The sequence below is a fragment of the Carassius gibelio genome, chromosome A16 (genome assembly GCF_023724105.1).
Source record: "Carassius gibelio isolate Cgi1373 ecotype wild population from Czech Republic chromosome A16, carGib1.2-hapl.c, whole genome shotgun sequence".
In the NCBI taxonomy this organism is placed as follows: domain Eukaryota; kingdom Metazoa; phylum Chordata; class Actinopteri; order Cypriniformes; family Cyprinidae; genus Carassius; species Carassius gibelio.
The window spans coordinates 20072845-20086442 of record NC_068386.1 but is presented as its reverse complement, the minus strand read 5'-3'; the positions used below and the strand labels follow the sequence as shown (position 1 = coordinate 20086442).

General features: G+C 38.7%; 1 protein-coding gene across 6 annotated transcripts in view; it reads right to left on the bottom strand.

The window, feature by feature from the left end:
* Nucleotides 1-695: 695 nt before the first annotated feature.
* Nucleotides 696-13598, bottom strand: part of LOC128030970 (trafficking kinesin-binding protein 1-like) — a 48889-nt gene continuing 35986 nt past the window's right edge. For 5 of the 6 annotated variants that reach the window (XM_052619074.1, XM_052619069.1, XM_052619073.1 and 2 more), the window contains 6 exons: nucleotides 10922-10998; nucleotides 10349-10582; nucleotides 9466-9797; nucleotides 6478-6810; nucleotides 4328-4430; nucleotides 696-3067 (listed from right to left, as the gene is read on the bottom strand). In XM_052619074.1, the coding sequence (XP_052475034.1) occupies nucleotides 2302-3067; nucleotides 4328-4430; nucleotides 6478-6810; nucleotides 9466-9797; nucleotides 10349-10582; nucleotides 10922-10998 (1845 nt within the window). In that variant the 3' untranslated portion in view covers nucleotides 696-2301. Of the gene's footprint in view, nucleotides 3068-3715; nucleotides 3805-4327; nucleotides 4431-6477; nucleotides 6811-9465; nucleotides 9798-10348; nucleotides 10583-10921; nucleotides 10999-13598 lie in introns of all 6 variants that reach the window. The other variant, XM_052619075.1, reaches the window with a different exon arrangement.

Genomic DNA, 13598 nt, shown 5'->3' with positions numbered 1-13598 from the left:
CAATCTCGCAAGAACAAAGTCTTTTGTATTTGTGTTCACATTAACTTGTTTCTATGGAAATTCTCTTCAGCTATAGAATGTCATCTGAATATCATCACTTGTTAGTAAATAGCTGGTGCTCTTCAACACCAAGTGGCCTGTTGATCAGTCAGCTGTGGTCTGGACACAAGCATCTACTCACTCCATGCAAATTTACAAGACGAGGGCCTTAAAAGGAACTGTCAGCTCAAGATCAAACAATGACTCCCTTCTTGTGGCCACTCTGGCGGATTCTCTCAGTCACACACAGAGTTGCTGGTTTATTTAGATTGTAGGGACCCGAATTTATAACTGAATCAGATATGATACTGAACCTAGATTGATAGAATTTAAATTATTTGGTGTGGCAACTAAATGTAAAGCTTTTCTGAATACTCAGTGATAGTGAAGCATGCCCTCTTGTGGTCAACAAGGCTAGTGTATCTCATGCTTTCAAAAGAATAATGAAAATGTCAATGATAATTATTGTCATATAGTTGAACAAACACCTTAAAACATTATTACTGGTGTAAAATAAAACTATTTACAAATTAATCACAGCTGGTTTATTGATCTTCTGCAAAGAGGAGCTTCTGAAACCCACTTTTCACCAGTTTCACTGATTTTACCCCCCCCCCCCCCCCCCCACCACCAAACACACACACACACAGTTTACAGTAGTTTCTTTTTTTCTTTTTTTATATATAAAAAGTTAGCATGTATATTGTATATTGCAAATATTTATTGTTTGCAATATACAAGTAAAACGGCCCATCGGTAATCTGATTAAATAAACACCATTGAAATCAATGTTCAGTCAAGGCAGAAACCTCTGTAGTTCTGAAACACATTCAGTGAAGGTCATTCTAATTAAATGTGCCCATACACACACATACAGCACACACACAAACACACTTTTACACCTGAGCAGAACGGCTCATGCACTTTCAACTGTATGTGCTTCTTCTGCAATACAACAAATATAATATATCCTTCAAATGTCTGCATTGGGAAGTCAACATAACACATAGTTACAGTATTTATGTCATTGCATACTGTGACAGATGAAGACATTATTATACAGTCTGTCCAAAAAAAAACAAACAAAACAAAAAAAACAATACATATATCAGGCACTATCTTTAAAGCTTACAAAATACATATTTCACTTGCTTTACATATGACACACATCAGTCAGTAGGTTCCAAAACCACAGCAAGAGTACAGATTTTTTTTTTTTTCATTTGAACCTGACATACTTTTGAACAATGAAATTGTATAAAGCCTCCGATACTGCAATTCCAAATGGCATGTACATCCACACCTATAAATAATATTGGTCTCAACAAAACGTCATTAAAAGATGTCTTAACATGAACATGATTGTGTTTCAAGTTCAAACTTGCTGCAATTCTCCATGCAGCACCTTCACAGCCCCGTGGTCTCTGTTTCTCTCTGAAGTATTTCAGTCAGTCGACTTATGAGGATGTAAAACAGAGTTTGTGCTAATGTGCAAATTATCACTAATTCATGTCAGCGCCTATTGAGAGTCGCGATATTGAACTCTGGTATTACAATATAATTCCTTTTATATAATGCATTAATAAGCCTTTTACACTGTCTTTATTTTATTAGCTGGACTATATGGAAAAGGATTCTGTGATGGTATTTGTTCTAATAAAACCATGTTTTACAGATTTCTGGCACACTAAAGGGGCTGATATAAAGCGCTACAACATGGCCATTCAAAAGTAAATTCTGACCTAAAAATAATTATAAATGATATAACTTCATTGTCTAGGCTACCATTAGCATTAAGGTGCTATTAGTGCTCTTGCTAACATCACGAAATGAAACAATTTTGAAATGTTAAATTGGAAGATTAACAATGACAAAAAATACACTTTCTTGCTTATTCTTTTATCCTTGAGTAGATTAAAAAAAGTGCTTAAATTAAAAGTAATTTGGGGGTATGAATTTTCTGCTCTGTTCATATGCTACATTGTTTTGCAGCTATCAAGTGCAAATTCCATTAGTTTTTTTTTTCACACAATGACAAAAGCTTGGAATATACCAAGATACAGTATGTGACAATGCTGAATGAATTGTTCTTGAATGCTGGTCAGATGGACAGAGAAATAGATAAAATATGTTGTTATAGCAAAATAATCTATACAAATATCATCTTGATAACAGGCACTCAAGTTGTCACAGGGATGATATACTGTATCAGTGCATATTACAAATAAATGAAAGCAAAAGGGGACAACAGAGAGGCAACATTCACTTTTCATTGAGGCTAGTTCGTCTGGGTGGCCCAGGGGCCAACATCACGTCCTCACTGGGGGGCCCCGGGCCCTTCATAGCCATACTAGCCCCAACCATAGCTGGGTAACTGCGGTTTCTTCTCATCCCTGAGTTCAGCACTGGCAGTCCCCCCATAGGGGAAGTTACAACAGCGTGGGCTCCAAATGGCGGTCCCGGCCTTCCCATCCCTGGGGTCAAAGTTCTGGGAGCCAGGCTAAACTTCTTCACCTTGTCCACCAGTCTCAAGTTCTGCACACTAACTTCAGTCTGACACTGTATGTCTGTCCGAGCCCTTTTGTCTGCCTCCAGCACTTCCTTCAGAATCGAGCTGGCTGGCCGTGAAGCCAGGAAGGTTTCATATGGGGGGTCTGATGGGCTGTAGTCTACAGGGAACACATGACTGGTGGGTTTGGTTTTGCTGGGGGAGTTTGGAGGGGTGGAGGGGAGAGTGTCCAGGCAAGTGTGCGTGGGGGTGGCAGTGTGTGATGAACAGGGGTCTGTTGGAGGGGCTCGATCCACCCTGTCCCAACTGAGAGGGTTATAGACAGCAGCAGATATACCTCTCTCCTGTAGGAGGCGCACTAGTCCCAGAGAGGTACTGGTGGTCTTGGTTGAGTCGCGGAGGTTGGTGAAACTCTCCGCCAGGCTGAGGCGACGAGGCGTGCAGGGGGTGGACACAGGGGTGGAGCGCAGACTGCTGTGTGACATCACACAGGAAGCCAGTGATGGACCTGACAAAAGACTGAAAAAGAAACACTACATTAGTTTCACGTATCACGTTACATAAGCCACATGTCAAACTGTGCATTGAAAACTTTGTGAATACAATTAAATTGACATATTTTACAAATACAGAAAAAGTGACTTGAGTTACATAAAAAGATCATATTTTTTTCTAATTTCATGCATTGCCTAAAAAATCGAACCCATGACCCTTACATGTTAGCAACAGGAATGCCATTGTTCTATTTTTTAAAAAAAATAATAAGCTAATATGTTAAATTCAATGGCATTCATGCATTATCATTTTGGATACAAATTCTTTTGGTTATAGATTAACAGCCTGTTGACATCAAACCTCACTGCATTTATATATTATTATGTTGTTTGATTAGATATCATGGCTCCGTTATCATGCACTCTGCTTTACAATATTTTATGTACACCCACAGACATAATCATAGATTCTTACATAGTTTGTTATTTACACATAAACTGGTTCTGTCATAATGCTTAAATCCTCCCACACAAGGGTGTTATGTTGAGAAACATTTTTACAATGCATCCAGTTAGAACATTAGATTGTTATGTGTTTATCATAGTGAGAATAGCACACTCCCATGACACAAGGTTTAATCAGTACTAGGCTAGCCATGCTACTACTCCTCACCCCCAGGGGGCTCTGCTCAGTGAGTATGCTCTAAGCCCGCCACCAGAACTACATGATAGAGAGCCTCATCATCATCCTCGTCATATGACCTGCAGAGAGCAAGTTACAAAGCTGTACAGTATGCTTGCTATAGAGACAAGCTATTTGTCTGAAATTCTTAATACAGATTTAAGACTGTACAATAAACCATAGGGTGTCCCACTTGTTGTATCAGGGTTCCAATGGTTGCTTCTTCCTGCTTAAGTGGCCTGATTTGGAATCCCACAGATTTCATAAAGGATTAGATTTCTTGCTCAAATTATGCCTGAACATTGTGTTTTTTTTAAAATATATTTGTCACATACACTCTCACAAAAAATGTGCAAAAATTGTACATTTAAGTGTTTAACATCTTGATGAAGTACCATTAAAACTCTTACCTGTACCTTATTTACCCCCAAAAGATTAATAATAGTACCTATATATATAAAGGTATTGCTCCAGTGACAAGCTTTAATCCTAAAGGTACGATTTTTGCACATATTTTTGACTGTGTGCAATAGCCAAAAAGGTTTGATATTATCCATAAAATAATGTATACTAACACGTTTTTAAGACGGACAGAGTTTTTACCTGGGTGTGACTCTGGTGAGTTCATCTGAAGGGTGCAGGATCCTGCAGGTGGTGAAGGTGTATGTGGAGCTGGTGTGAGACATACATTTACCAGGGAAATGAACTGGGGAGAACAAGAGAGCAGACATCAGTACACAACACTATAAACACGCTTAGGAACTCACAGAGGAAGTTAAAACTGCTTCAGGATCTGAGAAGACCTAATGCAATGTAATGTGGCATAATGCACTCTATTACTGTGCTTAAAAATGGGACTGCAGATTTAGAGTCTTTACATTTACATACCTGTGCAAACCAAAGTTTAAATGGTAAGATTCATCCTGATGCAGTTTTAAATAGCTTAACACAGCAGGAGAGAACAGTGGGAAGGAAGGAAGATCAAATTATGAATTTGGTTACTACAGACAAGCTAGAACATAAATATATACAGGAGCTGGCATTGTGTTTCAATAATTCTCTGCAGAAAGTTGTCATTTGTCATTAAAGGGATAGTTCACCCCAAAGCAAACCAAACAAAAACTAAATTAAAACAAAAGCAAAAAATTGTTTGTATGATCTTAGTTATATACAAGTGTACCCAAGCCCTGATATTCACAGAAAGTATGTGAGCATTATGTATAAAACTCTAATATGTGGCTTTCGGTGTTTGTGTATTTGACAAGCCTGACTTTGAAAGCATGTGGAGTGTGTTTGTGTACATGTGGTGTCAATGTGACCTCTTTCCAGTGACGTTAGAATCTGTTCACTCACATGACTGTGGCTCACACCTCCATGTCTTTAATAGAACTCTGTAACATTATCCTTTGAAGACACTCAGAACTCCAGCTGGATGCTAGTTACATGCTGGGGGGAATGTGTGATGATGTGTGTTAAATGCATCCAGGGATGTGTATGTGTGTTGTGTTGTGCAGTTTAGTTTAAAAAAAAAAAAATCACACTCTGTGCTCACATACAGGTTTATCAGGGGAGAAATGTGTGGAGAGATTGAGTAAATAAATGTGTTTTTTCCCCCTCAGGGTACTCTCGTAATGAAGATAAGAAGATAGATTGAGAGCAGTCTTTAGGAAATTAACTAGTGCTGAAAATGAGAATTGAGTCTAGAAGCTAATAATAAATATACCTTATTATTACACTCATATTACCGTATTTTCCGGACTATAAGTCGCACATTTTTTTCATAGTTTGGCTGGTCCTGCGACTTATAGTCAGGTGCGACTTATTTATCAAAATTAATTTGACATAAACCGAGAGAAATGAACTAAGAGAAAACATTACCGTCTACAGCCGCGAGAAGGCGCTCTATGCTGCTGTAGTCTACACTGAAGACATAGAGCGCCCTCTCGTGGCGGTAGACGGTAATGTTTTCTCTTGGTTCTAAATAAATGCGACTTATATATAGTCCAGTGCGACTTATATGTTTTTTTTTCCCTCATCATGACGTATTTTTGGACTGATGCGACTTATACTCAGGTGCGACTTATAGTCCGAAAAATACGGTAGTAAGTATTAGTATTTTAGAGTAGACCTACCAATTTTATATAATATCAATGAATGAAAGCCTGTAAAGACCATGTCTGGGTCTGATAATTCAGACTGCCCATTATATAATACCATACATGCCGTATATTAGTATAATTTTATATGTAAAGGGTATATAAATATAATTATAACATTATATTATGTTATTTAATTATATTATTAAACTTTATATAGTAATTAATTCAAGTTAAATTGCAAAAGATTTCAGTTTTGATAGAAAAATATTATTTAGTATTATTTTATTTTTTATTTATTAATATTTAAAGTCTTTTTCAACCCCTATTCCAGAATTCCCAATGCCTCAATTCTCATTTTTTTTCAGTACGGGAACCAGATAGATGACTGACAGGAAGAATGAGAGTAAAATAATAAAAAAATGACTGTACTCAAAAGATTATGGCAGCTGTCTTCAGGGTGAGTGGATGATGTGCAGTGGGTGTGTGCCTGCAGCTGAACAAGGAGAGAACCAGCTTGTCCTAGACCTTCACAGGCACAATACAACAGGGGCTTATGGGTTCTCCACTAGGGCATTGTCTGTTTTATAGTGAGGCTTTATGTTCCCTCCCCCTAAGCCTGTCCAGAGGGTTAGTGGGGTTATGAGGGTCCCTCACCAGATAAGACCTCCTCATCTACAGCTTCCATTTGGTCTGACCTCACTCCAGGGTTCCCTCCATTTTTACTGAGCTGCTCATCCTGGTTATCAGGATTGTTGGCAAAAGGTCGTCGCAAAGCAGGTGAACAAGGCAGAGAGCACAGGCAAGAGGTAGAGGTGGCAGGGGAACGCAGTCCTGCCTCATCTTCCTCCAGGTCAGTGAATTGGTACACCCCTTCCAGGTCCAGCTCCAGTGTTCGAAAGCCCTTGGTCACGACGCCCGGCCGCGTATCCAGGATGCCGCCCAGGTGGGGCTGAGCGAGCTGCTGCCATGCGTGCAGAGTGGCCGAACCTGATGGGTAGAGGAAACCAGAGCAGAGATCAGAAACAAACTGTAGCAAAGGCCACAGAACACCTGAGAACACTCTGAGATCATGAATGCAAGGTGATGTGCACAAAGACGTTTTCAAATTAGCATTTGATGCATTCCGAAAAAAATGAGGAAAGAATGAACACATCATGACATGATCTAAATATTGGGTTTCTGTTCAGTAATGTAAACGCTGCTTAAATGGCTCGTCCAGAAACACTAAATATAACATCAAGATAAAAGACATAGTTCAACACATAAAACTGATATGTGATGGTTTAGGGGATAAAATTATAATCTAACAAGTTACAAAGTATGTGTTTTTCATTATTCTATTCTATTCTATTCTATCTTAAGTCTTAAGTGTACATTTTCGAAATTGAGATGTATACATCTTCTGAAAGCTGAATAAATAAGCTTTCCATTAATGTATGGTTTATTAGAATCGTACAATATTTTGCTGAGATACAACTATCGGAAAATCTGGAATATGAGTGTGCAAAAAAAAAAAAAAAAAAAGAATTACTTAGAAAATCGTCTATAAAATTGTCCAAATGAATTCTTAGCTATGCATATTACTAATCAAAAATTATGTTTTGATATATTGACGGTAGGAAATTTACAAAATATCTTCATGGAATATGATCTTTACTTAATGTCCTAATGATTTTTGGCATAAAAGAAAAATCGATAATTTTGACCCATACAATTTTTTTTTTTTTTTTTTGGCTATTGCTAAAAATATACCCCAGCTTTTGTGGTCCAGGGTGACATATGTACAGATGTTCAGCAAATACATATTTAACTGATAACATGATCATAATTAAATATAAAAATATGTAATATCAATGACTGAGTAATTTTAATTAGGGGTTAATTTCAGATTATAGTATGTAGTCTTGGATTTAATTATCTGTGCAGGTATTCATTTTAGTTAATTTAACTTAATCCATTTTATTGTAAATACAATCTGTGCCCTTAAAATGCTCATGGTACATAACCAAAGCTGTAATAATCACTGACTCTGGCTGTGGTCAGACTAAAAAAAAGAAAGAGAAAAGGAGGAGGGAGAAATTAATGTTGTGTTTATTCGAGAGCTAAAATCAGACAGGTGGGAAAATGAAGTTAAGAAAACAAAAGAAGGATGCAAACACACAAACTTAAATTTGACAGAAAGAAAGGAGCACCCAGATATTGCAATGTACAGTTCACCCAGAAAAAAAAAAAAAAAAAAAAAAAAAAAAAAAAATCATATGGTTCCAAACCTGCATCAGTTTTCTTTGGAATTCTAAAAGAAAATATTTTGAAAGAAATGGTTCTGTCTTTTTTTTCTTTCTTTTTTTCAAGCATAATAATAAGCATAATTAATATGTTACCAACATTCTTTAAAATAAAATCTTTTGTGTTCAGCAGAAGAAAGTCATACAGGTTTGGAATGTCATAAAGGTGAGCGAATGATAGAATTAAAATGTTCAGCCAACTATTCCTCAATAGCCCTTTCTCTGGAGCTAATCTATTAAATGTACTTCTATGTTTATGAAATCAGAGCATTGATAATTTGTTAATGCTTTACTAACGGGTAGGCTGTCACACTGCTTAGTTTAGCTTTTAACTAAAACCAGCAGAGGTCGCTAGAAATATGATTATGATTCATAAAGCTGTGAGTGGTTTACAGTTAACACTTATCTAAAACTAAAGAACATGGCAATCTGTTGCAGCCCTATTTTTTTTAAAATTTTGTAATCGAAAAACACAATTTTTTAAATAGTACCTCTATGAAAAAAACAACAACCACCAAAAAAACAAAAACAAATATAGAATATAAAGTGCATCATGGATAGAGTTGTGCTCCTCACATTACATCCTAAGTTTCAAATGCTGTTACATTTGCGCGCGTGTGTGTGTATGTATGTATATATACACATACACACACACACACACACAAAAAATGTGAATAACGCATAACGTTTTTATGTTTTTAAAAAGTCTCTTATGCTCAGCAAGACTGCATTTATATGATCGGTTATATGCAGCAAATAAACATAAAAAAAAAAACAAAAAAAAACATTTGTGGTATGTGTGTAATATTGTGAAATTTGATTATCAATTAGAAGTGTTTTTTATTACAATAAGAATATTTTATAACATTATAAATGTATTTATAAATATTTTAATTTAAAGCATTTTTAGAAATTAGTATTTTTTTCTTTCTTCTTTTTATTTTATTTAACTTAGTGGCAGTGCATCAAGGTTTCCACAAAAATATTAAGCAGCAAAAATATATATTTTCAACATTGATAATAATAGCATATGGCTGCTGAAAACCAAATAGAAAATAGTTATTTTTAATTAATAACATTTCATAGTACTACTGTTTTTAATTGCATTTCTTAAAAACATAGCCTTGGTGAGCATAAGAGACTTTAAGAAACATAAAAAAACATCTTCTACATTCCAGACTTTTGACCAGTAGTGTGTATATAGTGTGACGTGTCTAAATCTCAAACCAGCAGCGAGGTTGTGTGTGTCTGAAATAGAAGGAGTGTTGTGTAGACAGGTCTTCAGCACTTTGGTGCATTAATGCCCACAGAGCATCAAACAACGAGAGGCTGAAAGGCCTGGACTTGGCTCGGTCACCTTCCAGTGGCTTGACGATCTGGAGTTTCTCCGGCAGGTAGGATCGGGTGCTGTAGATGGAGTAAACTGAGTGCAGGGTTCCCAGAGACATGATGCTTTCTGCCGGAGTGAGGGGGCCGCCGTCATCACTGCCACTCCCACCATGTCTCTCCTCGTACAATTCGCTCTTCTCTTCTGCCAGGGCGTTGAGTTTACGCTCTCTCTCCTCCTCAAAGAAACGCTGCTCGCTAATGTAGTTGTCTCGTCGAAGGGAAAGACGACGCAGTGCTGCCTCCAGGTCACGAGAGCCGGGTGTGCCAGGCATGCCAGGCTTTCTGTTGGAGTCATCAGAGCTGAAACAAATATTACAGACAAACATTCAAACAATAGAGTGTGGTCCAATGTCCACTAATGAAGAACTTACACACACACACCCACACACACACCTAAATGTAACGACTTCTATTGTCTTAATATAAATAGTGCCAACATATCAATATATAGTAATTCTTGCATGTGCAAATATATAAGCTGATAATTACTTTCATGTTACAGTATAACTGCAATATATGATATTCTCTCTCTCTCTCTCTCTCTCTCTCTCTCTCTCTCTCTATTTTATATATATACTCGGCTGTAATACATTTTATAAATAATTTATTCCTGTGATGGAAATCTTCAGTGACACATTATTATCCAGAAATCAATCTACTATACTGATTTGGTGCTCAGTTATTATCTTTTATTAAAAAATTGTAACTAATTACAATAGTGTAGAATGTAACTAATTTGAATTAGTAATCAAATATAAAAAAATTGTCTATAACTATACTTAAGAAAACACACTGTGTTCTATCATGCTGCTGAAATATTTATGGTTTAAAACCACGTTTGATGCTCTTACCTGTCCTGATGTGACAGGGTTTCCATTAGCATACTGTTATTGCGGTTGTCCATTTCAACGCCGTCCCCTCCATACATGCTTGAACGGGGTGTGCTCAGACAACTAGGATGCCTGGAATTCATGCAGGATGTCTGATTGGACCCTGGGATGTTCATGGGGGATGGGCCCATGGAACGCTGCCGAACAGTCTGGTTGATGTTACGCACTGTCTCAAAGACACGTTTAGGGTACAACCTGAACAAAAAGAGAAGACAAGAATGTACAGAGGTTCATGGGAAACGTTCTGAGGTTTTTTCTCTCTCTCCTTACTCTCCTTAAGCAGTTCAGATTGATTACAGTGCCATCCTTAGACGATTTGGACCTACAACCATTGGATTATCTGCTCAGATCTTTAACCAGTAAGCTAAATTGATAAAAAAAATATATAGTAGGAAAATATTTTAAACATGCAATGCCTTGTAACAGAGATTATAATATATATTTATATTGCTCTGAAACTGAAACGGAGTCTGACTCGTTAACTCAAGCAGGATATGGGACATAGGCAGGACAGGAAATGAAACACTGACACACCTTTGTTCCTCTACGTCTGGATCAGACAAATGAATCTCTTTTCTCATGGTTCCTTCAATTTCTGCAGCTAAAGAGTCCTGTTACACACAAAGCAAAACTCACCATTAGCCAGGGGAATAACAATACTTTAGCTGATATCACATGACCTTATCAGAATATTTAATTCAGAAATGTTTTCCTCTTATAACTCTGTCTTTCTCTCTCTCTCTCTCTCTCTCTCTCTCTCTCTCTCTCTCTCTCTCTCTCTCTCTCTCTCTCTCTCTCTCTCTCTCTCTCTCTCTCTCTCTCTCTCTCTCTCTCTCTCTCTCTCTCTCTCTCTCTCTCTCTCTCTCTATATATATATATATATATATATATATATATATATATATGGCTCCACATCTCTGGCCAGAGATGTCAAATCATGCCCTTCGCTTGCAAGAGAAAGTCTGTCCTCAGTTGTATTGGCCAAGGGGCTGCCGATAGCAGCTGAATCAAATCAGGGAACTATATATGATTCTTCCAGAGTGGGGCCACCAAGGGGACTGAATATCTGACTTCCCTGACTCGTCTGTTGACCTGAGAAACAGGGGCAACTGGTAGCATACTGGCGAGTGCTGGGCCAATCGTGGCTGTATCAAAAAGTAAATTGGGCAGTGAAAGCTGTCTTTTGAGGTGAAGAGGTCCACCTCTGCCTTGCCGAAGACTGACCACATCATTTGAATGTTGTCCCTGGACAACATGTTTGCCCCTTGGTTCATTCTTCCCAGCACATGAACTGCTCTGAGTGAGAGGAGTATGCATTGTGCCAATAAAAGGAGGCGTCGAGCCATCATGTGTAGGGAATGTGACCTGAGACTGCCCTGGGAATTGATAAAGGCTACCACCGTCATGTTGTCTGAATAGACCAGGACATGGTGTAAGCATTGCTCCAGGTTTGACCAGGAGCCGAATGCCAGTCTGACCTCGTACAGGGCTCCCCAACCTGAGTTGGAGGCATATGTCTTGACCACCTTCCTTCTGGAGGTCAGTCCCAACTAATGTAATTCATGCCCGCATCCGTGCAGCCCCCAGAAGGACTACTCGCTGGCTGAGATAACAGAAAGCTCTTGGCTAAATTAATTGTTTTAAAAATGGCTGAGCAGAAGCGTGAGGCCTGTGAGTGATGAGTTCCTTTTCTGAACGGGCTCAAATCTCAGAGGGGAAAGAGCCACGTCGATGCACATCGCAAAAGTGCATGGTGCCAGAGACAGTCCGAATGGAATCTCTAGAATGGTCTGTTATTGGGGCTATCTGGATATGAAAGTCTGAAATCTTTCAGATCCACTGATAGAAAGCAGTCTTTCTGGTAATGCTAGCAAGAGGATCTGTTTCAAAGTCAGCATCTTGAATGGCTGATGGCTCATGAGTGGGTGGTTCAGATGCCTGAAATAAGGAAAGAATGAGGAAGTAACAGCTGTAAAAGCCCAACTTGCTGTTCACTAGAGGAACCGTTTACATGGCTCCTTTTGCAAGCAAAATGACATTAATGGTAAGAGAATGGAGGAGAAGAGAAATGCTCTTTTGAGTATGTGATTCTCCTATCAAAGCAGGAATTTGCTTGGGTGTGCACTGAATGGGAAGGATGGATGCAGCTTGAATGAAGTTTCCTTCTCTCAGAGTTAAGTGGAGGAATGGAGAACAAGTGCAAGACTGACCCTGTCCTCTTCCTCTCTGCGTTTGGATCAGGACAGCTTCTGAGGCTCAGGATCCAATGTCACTCTGGGCCTTGACGCTTATGAGACTGGTAGTGTTTAGCCGCCAGGGGATGCTGCTGAAGCCCATGCTCAGATTTAGGCTGGGGCTGAGTTGGCGCCGGCTTGCCAGGCTGCTGAGGAGCCTTCTGTTGACTTGAACAGCCTTCACAATGGAGCGATTCAGCAGGAAGTGATGCATTGCCTGCGATGACTTCTGTGCTGCTGTAAACTGCTCACCAAAAACATGAAAGGGCCAAACAGCCCCTTGGGAGAGACTGGCAAGTCTATGAAGGCAACCTTGTCAGCATCCCTGATCTCCGTTAGATTTAGCCAAAGCTGGCACTCCAGCACCACTAAGTTGGCCATGTCTCTTCCAGAGGGGTGAGATTTTTTTTACAAGCTTGTTCTTCAGAGCCATCAACAGTGAGGAGAGCAGCAGAAGTAGAGGGATTAACATGAGCAGAGTAGAGGGCAGGCCTGGTGAGTTCCTCATGAACTGTCAGTAGAAACAGGGCGGGCCATTGGTGGGAGGATTGTTGCTGGCATCCCTTTAGGTACAACTCATCATGGAGGCAGTGGGCAGGCTCTTTTGGAGCATAAAGTAATCCACGCCAGCCTTCTCCTCAGACCCACCAAAGGAAGCCGAGTGACTGATGACTCAATAAGTGCAGTTCACTTTTATTCCTCAAGCTGGCACTCTGATGTTTCACTCATAGTTATTGCTTATTGTGGAGAAAAAGCTTCCACCAGTGATCAAAATATTGATTTTGAAATCATTGAAAACGATAGTTTAGAGAATAGTCCTGGGATTTTTTTTACTTTTTGTTTTGAAATCGTGATGAACAGTTAACATATTTAGAAAGATAATGATCTGTTCTCCTGTGTTGGCATTGGTTTATAAATTATTTACCTTACTAATCTGATGAAATGTTGCACGTTGCATTCCCAGATGAACATTATGA